The sequence below is a fragment of the Tribolium castaneum genome, unplaced genomic scaffold (assembly GCF_031307605.1).
Source record: "Tribolium castaneum strain GA2 unplaced genomic scaffold, icTriCast1.1 ptg000071l, whole genome shotgun sequence".
Classification (NCBI taxonomy): domain Eukaryota; kingdom Metazoa; phylum Arthropoda; class Insecta; order Coleoptera; family Tenebrionidae; genus Tribolium; species Tribolium castaneum.
In genome coordinates this window covers 981-23354 of record NW_026986668.1, presented here as the reverse complement: position 1 = coordinate 23354, position 22374 = coordinate 981, and the positions used below count along the sequence as shown (strand labels likewise).

Genomic DNA, 22374 nt, shown 5'->3' with positions numbered 1-22374 from the left:
GCACCGAGAGGCGAAGATGCCGACGATGGAGGAATTCTTCCGTGAGACCGCCGAGCGAGCCTTTTCGAAGGCGGAAGCCCACCCGAACCCCCTGGTGCGAGAGGCCGTTGACTACGACGAAAACGGTCCGTCCAGATGCAAGAGGCCAAGGATGGCTCTCTTGTGATCGAAAAATGCCTTCTCACTCAGATCTTCCGAATCTGGTAAGCATCAAATGTCATTGCCACATTTATCTGTCGCAGCTCTTTTCAGATTCCATCAAATGGATCACTTCGGGGGAATCCCCGGAGCGCCCTCTTCTTTTCTTCTGGCGCCATGCAAACCGGCATGGCTACCCAGCGTGCGTTCAGGTATGAAGGACCAATGGTTCCGATCCCTAAGGTGACGCGAGGGGTTTTAGTGGGTATTGTCGGCTTGCACATTTACCGACCGAGTCCCACATAACCAGACCTAGTCTGGTATGCGTAAAAGCATTTCCCCTCAGATAATAGCAGAGGTCGCTTCTGGCTTCTATCGCCTTTCAAATTAAAGACAGTAGGAAGGTACTTGATAGAACAGGCAACAAGCATAAAGTGATAGAGCAATCTATCACGGCATGGCAAGCCAGATGGGACAACAGTTCCAAAAGAAAATGGACGCATCGCATCGTCTTATCTCGAACATAAGTCGGTAGATGGAAAGGAGAAAACCTGTGAGACAGGTAAATTACTACCTAATACAGTTTTTAATAGGACATAAGGCTTTTCTGTCATATCTACACCGTATGCATCGAGCAGATGATGACCGCTGTGTATACTGCAACGAGGAAGATACAGCCGAACATGTGTTTTTCGAAAACATGTGTTTTATCAACGCGATGCCATTCGATAGAAGTGGGAATTACAAATAAGTAATAAACTTATACATGATAATCTAGTTGAAAAAATGCTCGAGAACAATGAGCATTGGAGAACAGTACAGAAATTTACAGAGGAGATTTATAAAACTAAGAAAATGGGGGAAGAAGGAAGAAATCAATGTTCGAAAAGCTCTGATTCTTCGTAAACGAAAAGACGTAGAAAAATGCCCGCTGAGGGACCTAGATCATCTGCCGTAGGAGGCGGCCAGAAGATGTCTTGGGAACCAGCGTGCACGATCTAAGAACGGAGGCGCTAATTCCTGGAGAAAAAGAATAAGCTTTCACTCCTGACGGTATGGTCAGGTCAGGTCAGGTCAAGTGGCTGAGATGGGTGGCTTAGATTCTATACATTAGATATACCTTTTTCATTGCCTAGTATGGTTGAAAGTGTATTTTGGACATTTAAAAAAACCATACAAATCTTAAGAATGCATCAAGTTCAAGAAAATCTAAGAATGCTTCTCCTGTAGAAATGTCATAAAAAGATATTGGAAGATTAGAAATAATAGTTGTCTGAGATAGTTCAAGCATTAATAATTTTAAAATAGCAAACACATTATATCTTTGATCAAGTTTTGGGTATGGGAAAAAATTGACAAAAACACATTTTCTGAGCACAGAAGCTCGCCGGAAAAACGAAAACTGAACAATGTAAGGAGCTGTTTTAGCGCAATTCTTTAGATTTTATACGACAATTTAAAAAAAGTAAATTTTAGTCTATTTTCCAATTTAAGAAAAAAATACACTGGAAAAAATATAACGAAAATTTTCAAGATATCACAGCTCTAAAAAACTTGGTTTAAAAAGTTACCAGAATTGACCCACATGGATGGGATTCCAAACCCCGATTAACCAAGTGTATGTAATAAAAAGGTAGTTATAGTAAAAAGTAATCAAAAAATTGTTTTGCTAAATTATTGTTTTCTATGTGAGGCCATAAATTAATCATTCCACTCTTGTATATAGTTTTATAAATCGAATTTATAACAAACATTTAGGGTAGATATCTACTATAAAAGATTTGTTAATTTTATTAATTTGTAGTTAATTTCTTTGAGGAAAGTACTATTGATCTATTTATTTTTTATAATTATTAATAATAACTATTAGTGTACCTATTAATAGCGCAAAGTTGTACCTTTGTCGATTGAAGCATTTTCTCAAAATCGACAATATAAATTTGCGCTCGCAACACACATACACAAAACTTTTTCTGAATCTCCAAGTATTAACAATATACCATAATATTCAGAACAAAACCATGTAACAATTTATTAAAATTGGCAATTATTTATTTTCTGTTTACTCGTTGTTACTAGTAACTATAGCTAGTTACAAAAATCACTGGACATTTGATTTCAAAAAAAAAAAAATAATAATAATAATAAAAAATAAACAAAATGGGAGAACAAGCGTTTTTTTCAGTTATGTCGCTTTAAAGCGACAAAGTGACAGTTTTGGAGAAACGTCAACCTTACGTTGCTAATATAGACATTATAATATGTAATAATTATAAATGACAGCACAACAACTTATACTTATTTTAAGAAATCCGCGTCTTAATTATGCACCCAAATATAATACTAAATATTAAACTAAAAAGGATGTACAAACGAGAGAATGTTATAAATATTTTTTAAATTTCTAATTTAAGAGTTCGTCGCTGCTCCTTTCAGATTCCATCAAATGGATAACTTCGGGGGAAAACCCGGAGCGCCGTCTTCTTTTTTTTCTAAGGCAACACGGCATGGCATGGCTGCCCAGGGTGCGTTCAGGAATGAAGAACCAATGGTTCCGATTCCTCAGGTGAAATTGAATTCGTATCAGAATATGTAGTATTGTTTGTAATGTAATAACTAAAAAAAATGAAATTAAGACATATAGAAGAAACACTAAAGAGAGTTAAGAATTTGATTAATCCGAGATGTTACTTTCCTGCTATTTCTTGATTTCTTTTGCGTCGCACTTTTACCGATGTAATTTGTTTTTGCTGTTTCATTTTAAATTTAATTTAAAAAGAGCTTCGATTGATAAAAAAAAATCTAGATTTGAGTGGTCGGTCATTAGATTTATTTTTTACTTAATGAAACAAATTTTATTTACTTTTAAATGTTAATTGTGGTTCTGAAAAGAACCGATTTCATTTTTTTCTTCTTTTTAAACGATGAAAGAAAAAACTTCTCTATTTTGAACTTGTGTATTTGGTGACGGCTTTGGTACCTTCAGAGACTGCGTGCTTTGCCAATTCACCAGGCAACAAGAGACGAACCGCTGTTTGAATTTCCCGGCTCGTAATCGTCGAACGCTTGTTGTAATGCGCAAGACGAGAAGCTTCAGCGGCGATCCGTTCAAAGATATCATTAACGAAACTGTTCATGATGCTCATCGCCTTGCTCGAAATACCGGTATCGGGGTGTACTTGCTTCAATACCTTATAAATATAGATTGCATAGCTTTCCTTCCTCCTGCGCTTCTTTTTCTTGTCGCTCTTCGAAATATTCTTTTGAGCTTTTCCAGCCTTTTTCGCTGCTTTACCGCTTGTCTTTGGTGGCATATTTTTTAATATTTCTAATCTTAATAAAGAAAAAAAAAACACGACACAAACGAACTGTAATACGCACAACGAACACAAAATATACCTGTCAACTTGAAAGTTCAAGCTAAAATCATGGTGCACTACTTGTTAAAAATGTTTTATATACGAATTTACTCCGAATCAAGACCCCACCTTTTAGTATAATCATCCAGTCAGAAATACGACTTCTCTATAAGTAACCGTATAAATACGAAGCCAGAAACGCAACTTTAGTCATTCGCAGTCGCAGTAGTAGCATACAAGTTATACGCGCAGCATATTCTTATAGTTTATTTTGACTTTTCCATAAACTACGAAAACCACCATCATATCAACATGTCTGGACGTGGAAAAGGAGGAAAGGTAAAAGGAAAAGCCAAGTCTCGTTCGAGCAGGGCCGGTCTTCAGTTTCCTGTTGGAAGAATACATCGTTTACTTCGTAAAGGTAATTACGCCGAACGAGTCGGTGCCGGTGCTCCAGTTTATTTGGCGGCTGTGATGGAATATCTTGCCGCTGAAGTTCTTGAATTGGCTGGAAATGCTGCTCGTGACAACAAAAAAACTCGTATTATTCCACGTCATCTTCAATTGGCCATCAGAAATGACGAAGAATTAAACAAGCTCCTTTCCGGTGTGACAATCGCTCAAGGTGGTGTTTTACCCAACATCCAGGCGGTCCTTTTGCCGAAAAAAACCGAAAAGAAACCATAAACAGCTAACTGTTGTCTCTCTAGTTGCTGTGAGAAGCAGCAAGCTACAAAAAAATAATAATATCGGCCCTTCTCAGGGCCATCATTTTTTTAACAAATAAAAAAAAGAATCACAAACTTTTTTTAAAGAGTAAATAAACATACCTACTTAAAGTTACATAAAACTTGGCAAAAATTTATTGCACGATTTAAAAAAAAAAGAGCACTCAAGATGTTTTATTTTCTTAATAGTTTAAAAGCAGGTAAATTTTTATTGCCTCTCCTAGACGGCGAGCTACACGCCGCGCCGGTGGGGGGCTAGCTAATCCATGTATATCGGTTAGGCTTTGATGTTTTCTTTCTTTAGTGGTAATTATTATTTATCTCTGAAAAGTCAAAATTCATCCCTTTAAGGAAAAGCATACGATTGATTAAACAACAAAGTCATAAAAACCACACAACTTTATTTGTTACATTTCCTAGAAATATAAAAACAGTTTGGAAATCAAACATTTATTATACTGGTGGTTTAACTGAGAGCCTTGTGATACGTACTTTTTTCATTTGTTTAGAAATATTTTTGTGGTTCTGAAAAGAACCGTTTTTTTTCGTCGAAAATTAAAATGCGATGAATAGTAGAGAGTAGATTGATGTAACTAACGATGAGGAAGAAACATAAAAACCAAACAATGCTGGTATACCGGTATTGTCGTCGCCTCGTAGTCTCATAGATAAAACATAGGTTATAAAAAAAACTTAACCGCCAAAACCGTAAAGTGTACGCCCTTGACGCTTCAAAGCGTAAACGACATCCATGGCGGTGACGGTTTTACGTTTTGCGTGTTCGGTGTAGGTGACGGCATCACGAATGACGTTTTCGAGGAATACCTTCAGGACACCTCTGGTTTCTTCGTAAATGAGACCGGAGATACGTTTCACTCCTCCACGACGTGCCAATCTTCTGATCGCGGGCTTCGTGATGCCCTGGATGTTATCACGTAAAACTTTACGATGACGTTTTGCTCCACCTTTTCCCAATCCCTTTCCACCTTTGCCACGACCGGTCATTTTGAATGATTATTGATTCAAATTAAGCTTTGTTTCACAAAAGAAAACGACACAGATTTGACTGCTTCGTCGAAAACAACTACCTGCTCGCCAGATTAGTCAACTCATTTTATAGTTTAGTTTCGCTCCGCCTCTTAAGTTACTTTTTTGACCAATCAGATAACGCATAGTGTCACCCTAGTTAATAAAATACGGCGAAAAATTTTGTTGCAGGCATCAGTTCCTTTCGCGTTCTCGAGGTGAACACATCGAGTCTCTGCGCTGACTCTGATCGCTCAGCCACTCGATTGTTTGCTAAGTGAAGTGACAGTGAAATCCAAAGTGATAAATTGCAAAAGTTTCCACAATGGAGAACGAGCGTCGGCTCCGCTCCAAGGGCCCGGTGAAACACTCACCAAAAAAACCCCTCAACCTACCCACTTCACTTCCGTCTTCTGCAAACTCTCCAAAAACGCTTCCCCAAAACAAACCCATTCCGTCCCTTATGGACAAAAAAATTTTGCCACCCCCACAAACTCACGCCACTACATTAAAATCCACAAAACACACCCAACAACGTTCACGCACACCCTCACCATCAAACTCCGAAACATCAGCATCCTTTTCGTCTACCACTTCGGAAAAATCGTCTTCAACTACCACTTCAAAAAAACTCTCATTTCGCTACTCAATCCAAAACATCCCTGCCCCACTCGCCACTCAAAAAAGCTTTTACTCTCACCTCATCTCACTCGGCCTCCACCAAATTGACTCTCTAAAAGTCAATTACAACAAATCCGCTCTTCTTGTTCTTTCCAGGCAACTTACCCCTAACCAAATTTCAACGCTTCAAGCTGGCTTCCCTGGCTCGAAAATCCAGTTCAAACTCTTAAACCCCACACGCCTCCTACCCCAAATCGAACCCAAACCTATCACTTTTTCCATCGTTGTCAGAGACGTCAGCTCTGACATCGAACCCCAAGACGTCATTTCAGCCCTGAATAATTTCCACATTCAAAAAGTTTGGCGCATCATTTCCGCCAAAACCAACAAACCAACTCCTCTCATGCGTATCGTGACACCGGACAAAACGGCGATCGACACACTCCTGTCAAATGGCCTTTCACTTTTCGGCCACGTTCACCCCTGCGAGCCGTCGCACCCCCCAAAACCAGCCCCTCTCCAGTGCGCCAAGTGCTTCACATTTGGCCATTCTTTTTCCCAATGCCCCAACAAGCCCATCTGCCCCACTTGCCCCGACAATCATCGGTCAAAACCGTGCCCTTCCGCAGTTTCAAACCCCAAATGCCCCAAATGCCAGGGGAATCACCCCGCCTGGTCCCGAGATTGCCCCCAATTTATCAAACCCTCCCAAATGACCCCAGAAACCCCCGTCGTTCCCATCAAAATCGTTGACAAGGAATTCGATCCCGAAAATTCTGACGACGACTCCGACGAGCGCGAACCCTTCGTTTCTGCCCGTCAATTCCTACGCTTCATCACAAAAACCCTTTTTGACCTTTTTCCGTTCGAGAAACAGAAAATCCAATCTGTTCTCGAACATTCCGCTCGCGCTTGTCTCCGACGCGATCTAAAAATCTCACACTCATCAAACAAAATTCACTTCACTTTTGGATAAATCCACCATTTCGGTGAATCCTTCTGGCCCCCGTTTCAAAAATGGCTTCTCTGAATTTCGCCACAGTCAATACGGGAGGGATTTCTCGTAAATTTGCCTCCTTGAGACATTTTCTACACATCGACCAAATTCACATCGCAGCAATCACAGAGACACAATCCAAACGACCCGTAAACATCACAGGCTTCCACTCCTACAACAAACCCAGCCCCACAACCCGAGCCAAACACGGCGTCACACTTCTTGTCTCAACTTCACTCGCTTCATCTCAACACATCTTACCCCCCCATCTTGACCACCTTCAAGCCGTTGCAGCCACCATTCACATTAACAATTTAAACATTCTGTTTATTTGTTATTACAATCCTCCTCTCGAAACCGTCAGTACCCAACTCCTCGATTACACTTCCACATTCAGACACGCAGTCATTCTCGGAGACTTCAACGCTCGACACACCGATTTTGGTGACACAATTTCAAACACAAACGGCAGACACCTCACACGCTCTCTCAACACTCTTCCTCTTTGTCGTCTTCGAAATCAATTTCCCACACTCATCAATCACGTTGGCACATCGATCGTAGACCACATCATTGTGACCGATAATCTCACACACATCACAAACACAGACTCTTTCATTGGCACCACAGTCACCTCCGATCATCTCCCTCTTGTCTCAAACTTCACACTTCAAGGCCCCCAACCGCGACCCACGCACATCCCCATTTTCGATTTCAACAACACAAACTGGACCGACTTTCAAAATTACATCACAAACAACCTCCCACACATTGACGACACACTTGACCCCAACACCATTGACACACAAGTAACACAACTAACACAACTCATCAAACAAGCTCAAACACTTTTTGTACCCATCAAACACATTCCAACAAATCGCAAACCATTGCCCCCTCAAATCCTTGCCCTCATCCGAGTCAAACGCCGAATTTATCGCGAATTCGTGCAAACCAGATCTCCAGTCCTCAAAACTGTCTTTAACCGTCTCAATGCACAAATAAGACGTGACATCAACCAATTTCGTCTTGCCCACTGGTCAAACAGTTGTAGCTCCCTCGATTACCGAGACGGTAAAAAGTTTTGGGACAAATTCAATTCACTCACAGGCCGAAAATCTCACCCCATCCACCATTTGTCAGTCAACAACACCATTTTTAACACCCCACAAGACAAAGCAAATTGTTTTGCTGCTACCCTCCAAAACATCCACCAAGTCCCCAATGACCCACATTTCAACCAACACTTTTTTAACACAGTCACTAACAACACGCTCCGTTTCAGGCAAAACCTCCCCCGACTTGACTACGACGCTGACCTCGACCCAGACCCCGACCCAGACTTTCCACCCGACAACCCGGACTTGACCGCTCCAACCACCAACGACGAGATCAAAGCCCTCATTATCCGGCTGAGGAACTCGAAAGCCCCAGGACCAGACCAGATCAAACCCATTCTTCTCAAACATCTCCCTGACACAGCCATCACATCCATCACCACAATTTACAATTCTTGCTTCAATTCCGGTCACTTTCCAACCCCATGGAAAGAAGCCACCACCATCATGATTCCCAAGCCCAACAAAGACCCCAACAACCCACTTTCTTATCGTCCCATCTCTCTCCTCAACATTCTGGGAAAAATCTTCGAAACAATTCTTGCCTCTCGTCTCCGACACACTCTCGAAGAAAACAACCTACTGCCCCCTGAACAATTCGGTTTTCGCCCCCATCGCTCCACTTCCGACCCCACTTTCGAACTCTTCACCGACTCAACCCGGAGTGCCAATCTCGGCCAGTGCACACTAGCCGTCTTCTTGGACGTCGAACGTGCATTTGACCGTGTTTGGCACGATGGTCTCATCCAAAAATTTCTTTCCCACAACATCAACCTCAACTTCATCAAATTAATCGACTCTTTTCTCTCAAACCGCTCCTGCAAAGTCAAAGTCCAAAATTCCTTTTCTTATCCCGTCCCCCTTCTCTCCGGGGTCCCTCAAGGCTCCGTTCTGTCGCCCATTCTTTACATTTTTTACAGTTCTGATTTTCCTGTTTCAGATCTTCACCAGACCAAAACCCGCTTCTTCGCCGACGACACCGCCCTCTGGACATCCCGGACCACCGCCGCCTCAGCCTCCAGGACCCTGCAGCCCCTCCTCAACCAGATCTCCACATGGACTCGCAAGTGGAGAGTGAAGATCAACCCCACAAAATCCACCGCCATCCTCTTCAAACACCCCAACCTCACACGAAACAAGAAATTCGACCCACGCGACATCACCATCACACTCGACAACACACCCATCGACCTTGTGCCATCCACAAGGTACCTAGGAATCACCTACACACACACATGCTCACTCGACACCGACCTCCAGAACACGCTCAAGAAAGTCCGCAACCGATCCAACCTCCTCCGCCATCTCATGGGAAACTTCCAAGGGTGCCATTCCCGCACTCTTCTCCACACCTACAACACATTCATCCGACCCGTCATCGAGTACCGAGCCCCCATCTACGCATCTCTCCCACACACCAAGACACATCGCATTGCCACATGCGAACGACAAATCCTTCGCCGAATTCACCGCCTCGACCGCTTCCACGCCAGCAATTCCCTCCACCAGGACACAAACACCACCCCCATCACAGACCGTCTTCACAAACTCCAACAAAACTACATCAAACGCACACTCAACAACAACAACACAATTGCCCAAAACACACTCAACACTTCACATAAGTTTCTCACACGCGACAACACTCTTCGCAACCGAGTCCCCCGGATCCCCAGAAGAAAACTGCCCCATCCACCCACGGCGCTTCTCTCAGCGCTGTACCCCGACCTGCCCGACAATCTTCAACTTCTCGTTGAAGAGACGCCCCTCACAATGAGACGCCACTGACGACACCGACAAGACACCCACGACGACATCCACATCCACAGCTTCCTACGAGCCCCAAACTTCTCACACACACACACTTTGTTGCAGGGTCATATGAACCGTCGCCGTTGTTAGTGACGTACGTAGGTGTTTATGTGTGTGTATGTGTAGTTGAGGGATAAAGAAGTAGTCAAAAAAATGGCCCGTACCAAACAAACTGCTCGTAAATCGACCGGTGGAAAAGCTCCACGAAAACAGCTTGCCACTAAGGCAGCAAGAAAAAGCGCACCCGCCACTGGAGGAGTGAAAAAACCTCATCGCTACAGGCCCGGTACAGTGGCACTGCGTGAAATTCGTCGTTATCAGAAAAGCACCGAACTGTTGATTCGTAAATTGCCCTTCCAACGCTTGGTCAGGGAAATAGCCCAGGATTTCAAGACCGATCTTCGTTTCCAAAGTTCTGCCGTTATGGCACTCCAAGAAGCGAGTGAAGCGTATCTTGTCGGACTTTTTGAAGATACAAATTTATGTGCCATCCATGCAAAACGCGTCACCATCATGCCTAAAGACATCCAACTGGCAAGACGTATTCGAGGAGAACGAGCTTAAAATGAAAAAATAAACAAAAAAAAAACGGTTCTTTTCAGAACCACAAAATTGTTTACAAATGAAAATGTTTCGCAATATTGACAGTAATTAAAGTAATAGTACGCGGATCATAATGAATTTTAAACTCTGTCAAACAATAAAAACAATGATGCTTTTATTTATGATTGTTCGCTCTGGTTAAGGGTAGGTAAACAAATCGTTTTAATTGATCGGTACTTCAAGAACGGCGGCGGCATCAAAAGAATTTAATTTATTTAAGTAGGTACCATAAAAATGAGTAAAGTTAAATATCGAATAAAGTCATAAAAGTGGTTAGGTAGGTGAGGAGGGATAATGCGTTTTTAGCGCCGACACCCTACAGACATTATCGTTTGTTTGTTTGTATAAATTAATAATTATATTTCGATTTAGGTATATGCAGATAGGTGTGAAAACTTTTTTTTATTTGTATAGAAATTAATTTGTGGCCCTGAAAAGGGCCATTTATGTATGCCCTCGACGGCCTTAAACAGTCGATAATCCAGGACGTCACCACCATCATCATCATCATCATTATCATCATCATCGGTTCGTAGTCGACGACGACGAAGACGACGACAAATGAGATTATTGCCATAGCTCACTTCTTTCTTTTAGGAGAAGCAGGAGATTTCTTCGCTTTAGCAGATATAGCCTTGGCGCTTTTTGGTTTCGGTGCCTTAGGTTTCTTCGTTGGACCGGCCTTATTTGATTTCTTTGCTTTCGAAGGTGATTTCGGCTTTGATGAAGCTGTTGCCGCAACAGCTCTACCTGTAGAGGAAGCAGCGGTTGTTTTCTTCTCAGCGCCGACAGAAGCGGCCTTTTTTGCTTTCGCGACGGCTACGCTCTTCTTTTCGGCTGCGACTTTTTTCGCTTTTGGCGAAGATGGTTTCTTACCGGTTTTTGGTGCCGAAACGGCGGAACGTTTTCCAGTGTTTTTTTTAACTTTTGAAACTGCTGAGGATTTTTTCTTTCTTTCGCCAGTAGCAGCGGCTGCCGCGGCGGCAGCAGCTCTAGCAGCAGAAGCAGCAGCAGCAGCTCTGGCCTTTGCACCACCACCGGAGGCGGACGAGGAAGCAAGTTTAAACGATCCAGAAGCTCCCTTACCTTTCGTCTGAACCAAAGAACCAGAAGCGACGGCGCCTTTTAGATACTTCTTGATAAATGGTGCAACTTTCTCGGCATCTACCTTGTAATTGGCGGCGACGAATTTTTTTATAGCTTGAAGAGAAGAACCACCACGTTCCTTTAAACCCTTAATAGCGTTATTGACCATCTCGGAAGTGGGAGGATGAGAAGGTTTGGCTCTAGGATTTTTTGCTTTCTTCTCCTTTTTAGCATGATGATGAACTTGAGGTGAAGTCGTCGAAGCAGCAGCATTAGCCGATGCGGATTGATTTTCTACGTCTGCCATTTTTTTCTCGTATTCTCGTATTATTATTATGACAGCAGAATAGATATATACTTGATAGGTAGTATATAGTAGGTAAATATAAACCTAAACGAACCAACCAACACAATTCGAATACACGAGCGCTCAAACTAAAGATATTTTCGCGCCACGACTAAGTTGTTACCGCGAAGCTTTTTGGCCCTTGTGGCGCAGCTCAGCGTAGCAGCGGTAACAATGGTCGTTACTTGTATGAAACTTCATTTGAAGTCACGAACTGAAAAGTTCGGGGTTTGGTCGGAATGAAACTACTGAGTAAGCATTAAATGAGACAAGGGAAGGAAGGAAGAGCTGGTGGAGGGTCGATAGCGCCCATCGCAGAGACCAGCGTGGTGTTTAGAAGGGAATGAGTACAGGTTGAACACTCACTGACTTAGACTCACTTCATGACTGATTGATTACTCACTTGGTGTGGCTAAGGGTGGCTCGTTTTATGTTAAACAACCCTTAGCCGACATCCAATGGGCTCACAAGGGGTGAGTGTGGGTGGAGCGGTAATTCGTATTGAGGGGTTTTTCGCAGAATTGCGGGGAAAACCCAGAAGGCTCTCGAGAGCGACGCGCGGATTGGTTGGGGCTGGTAACAAGTCGCCCCCGGTTTGAGACGCAAGACGGGCTCGGAGCATTCTGGGTTATTGGCGGAGAGGCGGAGAGGGATGTCTCGTGTTTATTTTATAAGAACAATGTACATAAATGTTAAAATAAAATCACAACAATAATTGCACGAAATAAATGTAAAAGACATGGTGACAAATGAAAAATGGTAGCCGCAGGCGTACCGCTTAGCTTCTAGCGTAGCCCGTTGCCAGATAGCTAACCTTAACGAGTATTTACAGAAATAGTTACCGCAAACTTTATAATTAACTTAGACTAATTACGTAATTATCCTACACTCACTCGTGGGTTTATATACAAAGGAAAGAAAATGAAATATTGTCTTTATCGAGCCAAGGGCGCGGGTCGCATCCGATCTGGCGGCGTCAACCTTTCGATGTCCTCGTCGATAGAAATGGGGGGTCCGCTGGGGTTTCGGGACAGGAAGTCCGGAAGTTCGTTGTCACGTCCCGGGCAATGTTCGAGCTCAAAATTGTAGTGCTGGAGCTCGAGGGCCCAGCGGGCCAGCTTGGCTCGTTCATTTTGGGTGGTTTGTAGCCAGGTTAAAACGCGGCTGTCCGTTCGTATTTTAAATTTTCGGTCTTCTAAGTACGGTCGAAACGTTCGGGTAGCCCAGATTAACGCGAGGCACTCCTGTTCGTTCACGTGGTAGCGTTGTTCCGTTGGGCTGAATTTTGCGCTGGCGTAGGCAATTACCCGCCGGTTGGTTCCGTCCTCCTGGTAAAGGACCGCCGCCATCCCAATGCCACTGGCGTCGGTTTGAAGGGTGAAGGGCAAGTTGGGGTTTGGTCGGTACAGGAAGCGTGGCTTGGCTAGGGCACTCTTCAGGCCCTCGAAGGCGGCTTCTTCCTTGGTGCCCCACTTCCACTTCCCTTTGTTGGACAACAGGTCCGTAAGTGGATGGGCGATTTCGGCAAATCTAGGCACGTAGTCTCGGAGCCAGTTGCACGTGCCCAGAAAAGACCGCAGCGTTTTTCGGTCTCGGGGCCTCGTGGCAGCCTGCACTTCTTCCAAATGACTTTGTTGAGGACAATTGCCGTCACGTCCGACATGGTGCCCCAGGTAATCGAGTTCCTGTAGGCCGAAATGGCATTTCCCGGGGTTGCATCTAAGGCCGTGAATTGTGAGACGTTCCAGTATGAGTCGCAGGTGTTGTAGATGCGACTGGTAATCATTCGAGAACACAACGATGTCGTCCAGTATTTACAGAAATAGTTACCGCAACTTTATAATTAACTTAGACTAATTACGTAATTATCCTACACTCACTCGCGGGTTTATATACACAGGAAAGAAAATGAAATATTGTCTTTATCGAGCCAAGGGCGCGGGTCGCATCCGGTCTACATGGACCTTGGTTGGTTTAGGGTCGGAGTCCACTAGGTACATGCCGCCATCTCCGAGCGCTTGGATGACTGGAAATGGACCTCTCCATTTGGACGCGAACGGCTGGCTTCCCAGCGGTAAGAACTGAATAAGAACCTGATCGCCAGGTTCGTAGGTGGGTGGTGGATGATGTGGGGGTTCCACATCGAGTTTTCGCGCCACGTAGTGTTCTTGGTGCCTTCGCGCTTGTTGGCGAAGAGCTTCAGGTTCGGGCCGCGCTTCTCTCGCTTTTGGGCCATCCCATTCGCCTGGGAATTGGAGTTCCACCCCGTAGAGCAGCTGGCTCGGTGGTTGCCCCGTGGCTGCGTTTCTTCGTTTTCGTAGGGTAAACAAGATACCCGGAAGTTGGATATCCCAATCGAGTTGGGATTTCTGATGTAGGTGGATTTTAAGAAGCTTTTTGAGCTCCTGATTACGCCTTTCCGTAGGGTTTTGCCGGGGCGTGTAGGTGGCGGTAGTCCATGGTTGGCATCCCCAACGTTGGCATGCTTTTGTCCATCTGCTGCTTGTGAACTGGGGGCCGTTGTCCGTGATGATGTTCTTGGGGTAGCCAAACCGGGCAAAAACTTCCTTGTCGAAGATTGTTATTATAGTTTTCGCACTGGCTTCTTGTACTGGGTACGCTTCGACCCATCGAGTAAATAGATCCGTGATTGTGACAATGAACCTATTGCCCCTGGGCGTGATGGGATAAGGCCCCATGACATCGCAGGCGATGGTTTCGAAGGGCCTTTGGGGGCGACGCGGTCGTAACGGTGCAAGGGTTTGATTGGGGCGTTTTTTGAACCGCGCGCATAGTAAACATGTACTCACGTAGTCTCGCACGTCTTGTCTCAAGGAGGGCCAGTGAAAATTATTCCGAATTAGGCGCTCACTTTCGTCAGCCCCAGGGTGTCCAGCTAATGTTGCGTCGTGATGTTCGAAGAGCACGCGCTCCTTAATGCCAGCTGGTACGTAGAGCGTGTTCTTAGGGCGACGGCACAGGTAGCCATTGTCGATGCAATAGTTTTTGTAGAATCCACTTTGCCAACCGTTGCCTTCGGGGGGGTTTTCCTCCATGTCTCGGCGCTGGTTAATCAACCGTCGGGTTAAGGCATCGCTAATCTGAGCCTGTCGGACCTCTTCTGCTATGGTTAGGATTTTCTCCTGGGAAATTCCATCTTGTTTGTCGACCTCAGGTGGTGGTTCAGGTGGAGGCTCTTCGATGGGGGCTTCGTCTTCGGCAATCTCTTTATCGTGTCTTGGCATGTCTATTGAAACACTGGCGGGGCACGCACTTGCTTGGAGCGGTGTTGATGTCGCAGTGTCTTCGCTTTTTGCAGCAAGGGGGCTGTCATGGCGTTTTGGGGTCCCTTTTTCGAGGGCTTTGCTGTGGTAGAACACCTGGTTGTTCGGTACCTGACGAGCTTTAGTCGTGGTTTCGGAAGTGACAGCCAGTACCTCCTTGTCCAAGGAAGCGGTTGTCCTCGGCGTGGAGGCTACGTGCGAGCCAACGGCGCCGGCGACAGCGGTTTGGACCGAAACGGTCGTGTTCATAGGGGGCTGTACCTCCGAGGCAGGTCGAAATTCGGTTGCTGGTGTTGAGGTTACGGTTGAACCTTCGGTTTCGCGAATTTTTGGGGCTGCGGTTGAGCCTTGATTCGTAGTGGTTGCAGCAGCAAGGGGGCTGCTATTGCGTGGAGTTAGTTTAGCGACTGGGACAGTTACGGCCTCGATGATAGATTTGAAAATCGCAGCAGTTGTTTCCTTGTCCAAGGAAACGGTTGTTTTCGGCATGGGGGCTGCGTCAGAGCCAACGGTGCGCGTGAAAACGGGTGCTCTCGACGTGGGGGCTGCGGTAGAGCCGGCGGCACGTGGAGAATGACGTGGATGGGGCTGCGTTTCGAATTTCGGTTCAGGGGGCGCACTGTTTACTGTCGCGGATTTTTGTTTTGAAAAGTTGGGCGCCACTGGAAGCAGATTTTGGGGCCCCTCTTCCAGTAGGGGTTGAGGTTTGGCCTCGGCGAAGTTTACTGCTGGGGACCGGACGACATGGCTTTGGGCTGAGCCTTGGCGACGGCCCCATTTTCGTTTCCCGACGAAAATGTTCGTGGTTTCGCAGAGCAGTCCCGATGAAAGTGAAAGCCGGGACAAAAACGGCACTTTGGTAGCGAAGGGGGCTGCCGAGTGTGGTTCGAGGGTAAACGCTTTCTGTTTTCCTCTACTTGGATCATGGCTTCGATAAAATCGTTCATCGATTGCGGAAATACAGTTCCGCTAGCCGCAGCGAGTTCCGGTGTCAGCAACCCGGCTGTGAGTCGCACCAGTTGCGACTCCGGCAGTTCGGGTGCTACTCGCTTTGCTAGGAGCCATTTTCGTCGAAGAAAATGCTCCACGTTTTCGTTTCGTTGACCGTCGCCGTAGAGTGACGCTTTGAGTTTAAACAAATGACTCACCCCGTTGTATCGGTTCAGGAAAGCGGCGGTGAAATCCTCGTATGTGGGAATGAGCGCTCCGTTGAGTCTCCACCACTCTTTGGCGGGCCCCCGGAGTTGTGAAACGATTCTCTGAAGGCGAATCTCCTGGTTGTCGTTGTTGATTCGAAGGAGGCATGTGTCCAGGAATCGTTGTGGGTCCTCGTGATTTTCGCCGAAAAACTCTGGTAGTGGCAAGGGTTCTTGCGGTGCTGGAGTTTCGTTGTTGGTCCGGAGCGACTCATGGAACTGAGTTTGGGCTCTTGCAGCGTCGATTTGAGCTTGAATAAGCTCGCGAATGGCTTCGGTCAGGGCGTCCATGGCGTTGATTTGGTTTAATGTTGCACTAGCACGAGTACTGGGCATCACTTGGAGAGCATGAGGGTAAGGGTAGTGGATAAGTCGGCGTCTCCGACGTCGAAACAGCCCCACGTGTCGGGCGCCAAATTGTTACCGCGAAGCTTTTTGGCCCTTGTGGCGCAGCTCAGCGTAGCAGCGGTAACAATGGTCGTTACTTGTATGAAACTTCATTTGAAGTCACGAACTGAAAAGTTCGGGGTTTGGTCGGAATGAAACTACTGAGTAAGCATTAAATGAGACAAGGGAAGGAAGGAAGAGCTGGTGGAGGGTCGATAGCGCCCATCGCAGAGACCAGCGTGGTGTTTAGAAGGGAATGAGTACAGGTTGAACACTCACTGACTTAGACTCACTTCATGACTGATTGATTACTGACTTGGTGTGGCTAAGGGTGGCTCGTTTTATGTTAAACAACCCTTAGCCGACATCCAATGGGCTCACAAGGGGTGAGTGTGGGTGGAGCGGTAATTCGTATTGAGGGGTTTTTCGCAGAATTGCGGGGAAAACCCAGAAGGCTCTCGAGAGCGACGCGCGGATTGGTTGGGGCTGGTAACAAAGTTTTTATTGCCTAGAAAATAAACCCGACCGCGGACTAAACAAACACCACGCTCGCCAACATTAAAATTATCGGGGCCTCACACTAGACTTTGGCGTGATGACATCGTTCCTTTTTGACGATCGTCAATGTTTTCGAGCCGACGACAAAACCAATTTTGAAAAAAAGATTTTTCCTATATATTCTGAAATTTATATCAACGAAACGACTATTCTCAGGACCTAGTGACGTCCTTACAGACGCTCGCCGTACCGACGACTTATTCGCGGTTAAAGAGAACATCAAACTGCGACGTCGTCGACAGATACTTACTGGGTAAACGTGAAAAGTTGGTCTTTGGTCTGTCGAAAGTCTAATCTATCCTCTACCGAATGCCAATAAGAATTTTTTTAAATACTTTTGTTTTTGTGCGGAAAAATTCTTTCAAAACAGTCGATGCACGAAACGAAACCAACTACGAAACCGGAACTTTTTGGAAGATGACGGGCCCCAGGAGTCATTAGGGTACATTGAATGCAAACATTAAAAAAAAAATAGTTGTTTATGTTTTCTAAAAGTTTTTTCTATACTTTGGTCTTGATAAAAACAACGAAATCTCAAAAAACATTCGAAGATGCAAACGTTTGATGTAAACTGTTGTATGATAGAAAATGTCACAATAAAAACGTTTATTTTATTAATATTTGTTGTTTTAGTATACTTATAACTTTACCGATGTTTCATTATTGTACAATACTCTATTTTATAAATAAAATGCATTTCTAAATAGAAACAAATTTGATTCGTTTCGTTGCAATGCGTTGTCATCTATACGTTCTAACTATTAGCAACATTCACTGAAAACTATTTTTAAACTTATCAATTTTGTATTTCAATTTCAATTTCAATAGTTAGTTCTATCCACCTACGTAATACAAATTCTGTCACTTTACACAAACACAAAAATGTGTTATAGTGAAGAATATGTAGGTAGTTAGTTACCAACCTATACACGTTAAAATATACTTTGGTTTTATTTGTTTGCATCTTACTGTTTTGTTTTTCTTTACCTAAAGTAAAAACCAAAATTCAACTTGGAACCAAAATTATTATAGAAAAGAACAACAACAACAACAACAACAACAACAACAACAACAACAACAACAACAACAACAGATGACAATGTAGTTTACTTCTTTCGTTTATATGAGATGCTTTTTTTCAAGTGACACTTCACAAATTGTAAATTCTACTAAAACAGATATACCTAATGTCTGTTTGTCTCTTTCTCTCTCTCTCTTGCACTCAGTAATAAATTGGTACTTTTTAATAAATTAATAATACCTAGATAATAGGAAACTCTTTCCTTCGATGTCGACAATGGCGCGCGCGTATAAAATAAAAATAATTATAACTTGGAAGATAATTTAAAAATTATCACTAAAATATTTTTATTTATTTGCCTACGCAATTAGATAGAAATTTGGTAGAAATCTATTTTTACTAATTTGGATGATTTTTGATATATGAACCGAATATTTGATTGCATGTTTCAACAATAACTAAGATTAAATTCTCGAAACGTTTTACGTGGCGTATCATAATCTATTTTGCATTTAGATTAAAAAAAAGTATGTAATGTTTTGGTTAAGCACAAACGTGTTTCTAACTGTTTTTTTTTGTGATTTGAAGTAAAAAAAGTCATATACAAAATGAAAATTTTAAATATGATAGAAAGACAGATTGATAGATTAAGTAGTTTAAGTTTACTAGATATAGATAGTTTAAGTTTAATCTGGTTTTTTTTAATTCTTAAGCACACAACGTCAAAGAAGTTAATTAAAATGTTGCCAAATGTTTATAAATATTAGATCATTTGTCTGCTGATCTACTTAATTCATAAACCGAGTAAGTATTGTAGACTTTATTGAATCAATAAAAAATTTACAACTTTTGATGAAACAAATATGTTTTTTATAAAAAATATTTATAGTGTTAATTTGAAGATATTTAAAAAAATAATATTTGTTACAAATTTTTATTTTATTAACAAAAATTGAAATAGTCATTACAGAACGCCACCGAGTTACTTTAAAATTGAAGAGGATAATTAATAAATAAGTTTATTAAAAAATCGAGAAATATTTGTTTGAATAAGATAGATTTATACAAATTCATTATTGTTTTAAAAATTAGTAAACATGGTTTTCTTTATCTGTAGATATTATAGCTAATAAAGATGCGTAAATTTTCTAGATCAGGCAACTAACATTTTAAGCATTGTCATAAAATTGTCATTTTTTGACTATTTTTCATTTGGAAGTATATTAAGTATTTAATATAAATACTTTTTTTTTGTTTTAATCAGTTATTATTAATTCTATTACATTTATTTTTTTGTTTTGTTTTTACTTTCCAATATTAAAGCTTCTGTACTAATAATATTAGCTTTGTTTGCGTAGGATATTTAGGACTAATCCTAAATTAGTCCAAGACTCATTTAAAGCGCATGTGCGGTTCTGAACCAGCTATGGATTATCGTTTACCACAAACAATAATATACCGTTGTCAAGTATGCAGTAAATGTTTAAAAATCGGAAAACCGCAAAAAATTATCACACATTTATAAAAGAGAAACATTGGTACAAAAAAGTGTAAAATGTAAAAAACTACTCATTTTCACATTCACAAAAGTTATTTTACAAATAATTTCGATTTAGTAATATATTAAATAAATCTCAATAATAAAATAGACAGTAAAGCACCAAAACACGAGAGTAACAAAGACAAAACCGCTTTCGTCAACTGCGCAAGTCTAGAACTAAAAATCTTTGATCGAATGAACATGAAGATCGTTTGGACTGGTTCTGAACTGATCCGGTATCTAGGTTATATTCTCGACCGTGAACGACGGCCTGTAACTAAAAGTTCAGGTTTTTTTCTCATATGTACTGTGCATGCAATTAATGCCAGAACAAGCTCATCGATCGCTATCGTGAACAAAGCTTTTGATTCCCTATCTGTATACCTATGACTAAACGTAATTATCATAGTAAGATATTATTTTATTTATCTGTTTAAGGTTTGAGTATAATTGTACAAGTACAAGTATAGAGTTAAGAAGATAAAGTCAGGTTAGGTCAGGTCAGATCAGGTCGGGTCGGGTCGGGTCAAGTCGGGTCGGGTCGGGTCGGGTCGGGTCGGGTCGGGTCGGGTCGGGTCGAGTCGAGTCGAGTCGAGTCGGGTCGGGTCGGGTATTAGAGAGGGGTATTGAAAATGAAGAAATATAAGCAAAAACTTATAAGTGTGCAGAGGAAACTCCTTCGGCCCACATCTTGACTACGCACTCGCGAAGGGTAAGATAGCCACGGGAATGCTGAGATCTCTCGTATGTCGGCGGAGCGCGTTGTCAATTGACAACAAGCTCTTGTTGTACAAATCAGTGATCCGACCTACCATGACTTATGCTTCTGTGGCTTGGGCGTTCGCGCCCTGTAAGACTCGGATGCATAAGTTACAAACTTTCCAAAACAAATTTCTCCGTCAAGCATTCAACGCCCCGTGGTTTGTTCGCAACAACCAATTGCACCGAGAGGCGAAGATGCCGACGATGGAGGAATTCTTCCGTGAGACCGCCGAGCGAGCCTTTTCGAAGGCGGAAGCCCACCCGAACCCCCTGGTGCGAGAGGCCGTTGACTACGACGAAAACGGTCCGTCCAGATGCAAGAGGCCAAGGATGGCTCTCTTGTGATCGAAAAATGCCTTCTCACTCAGATCTTCCGAATCTGGTAAGCATCAAATGTCATTGCCACATTTATCTGTCGCAGCTCTTTTCAGATTCCATCAAATGGATCACTTCGGGGGAATCCCCGGAGCGCCCTCTTCTTTTCTTCTGGCGCCATGCAAACCGGCATGGCTACCCAGCGTGCGTTCAGGTATGAAGGACCAATGGTTCCGATCCCTAAGGTGACGCGAGGGGTTTTAGTGGGTATTGTCGGCTTGCACATTTACCGACCGAGTCCCACATAACCAGACCTAGTCTGGTATGCGTAAAAGCATTTCCCCTCAGATAATAGCAGAGGTCGCTTCTGGCTTCTATCGCCTTTCAAATTAAAGACAGTAGGAAGGTACTTGATAGAACAGGCAACAAGCATAAAGTGATAGAGCAATCTATCACGGCATGGCAAGCCAGATGGGACAACAGTTCCAAAAGAAAATGGACGCATCGCATCGTCTTATCTCGAACATAAGTCGGTAGATGGAAAGGAGAAAACCTGTGAGACAGGTAAATTACTACCTAATACAGTTTTTAATAGGACATAAGGCTTTTCTGTCATATCTACACCGTATGCATCGAGCAGATGATGACCGCTGTGTATACTGCAACGAGGAAGATACAGCCGAACATGTGTTTTTCGAAAACATGTGTTTTATCAACGCGATGCCATTCGATAGAAGTGGGAATTACAAATAAGTAATAAACTTATACATGATAATCTAGTTGAAAAAATGCTCGAGAACAATGAGCATTGGAGAACAGTACAGAAATTTACAGAGGAGATTTATAAAACTAAGAAAATGGGGGAAGAAGGAAGAAATCAATGTTCGAAAAGCTCTGATTCTTCGTAAACGAAAAGACGTAGAAAAATGCCCGCTGAGGGACCTAGATCATCTGCCGTAGGAGGCGGCCAGAAGATGTCTTGGGAACCAGCGTGCACGATCTAAGAACGGAGGCGCTAATTCCTGGAGAAAAAGAATAAGCTTTCACTCCTGACGGTATGGTCAGGTCAGGTCAGGTCAAGTGGCTGAGATGGGTGGCTTAGATTCTATACATTAGATATACCTTTTTCATTGCCTAGTATGGTTGAAAGTGTATTTTGGACATTTAAAAAAACCATACAAATCTTAAGAATGCATCAAGTTCAAGAAAATCTAAGAATGCTTCTCCTGTAGAAATGTCATAAAAAGATATTGGAAGATTAGAAATAATAGTTGTCTGAGATAGTTCAAGCATTAATAATTTTAAAATAGCAAACACATTATATCTTTGATCAAGTTTTGGGTATGGGAAAAAATTGACAAAAACACATTTTCTGAGCACAGAAGCTCGCCGGAAAAACGAAAACTGAACAATGTAAGGAGCTGTTTTAGCGCAATTCTTTAGATTTTATACGACAATTTAAAAAAAGTAAATTTTA

General features: G+C 43.0%; 1 protein-coding gene across 1 annotated transcript; it reads left to right on the top strand.

Annotated features, from left to right (window-relative positions):
* The first annotated feature begins 6889 nt into the window (after positions 1–6889).
* LOC135267668 (uncharacterized) lies at positions 6890–8283 on the top strand. Its single transcript, XM_064359680.1, has 2 exons — positions 6890–7943; positions 8155–8283. Exons 1-2 carry the CDS (start codon positions 6890–6892, stop codon positions 8235–8237), a joined length of 1137 nt encoding a protein of 378 aa, XP_064215750.1. The 3' UTR covers positions 8238–8283.
* The last annotated feature ends 14091 nt before the right edge of the window (positions 8284–22374 follow it).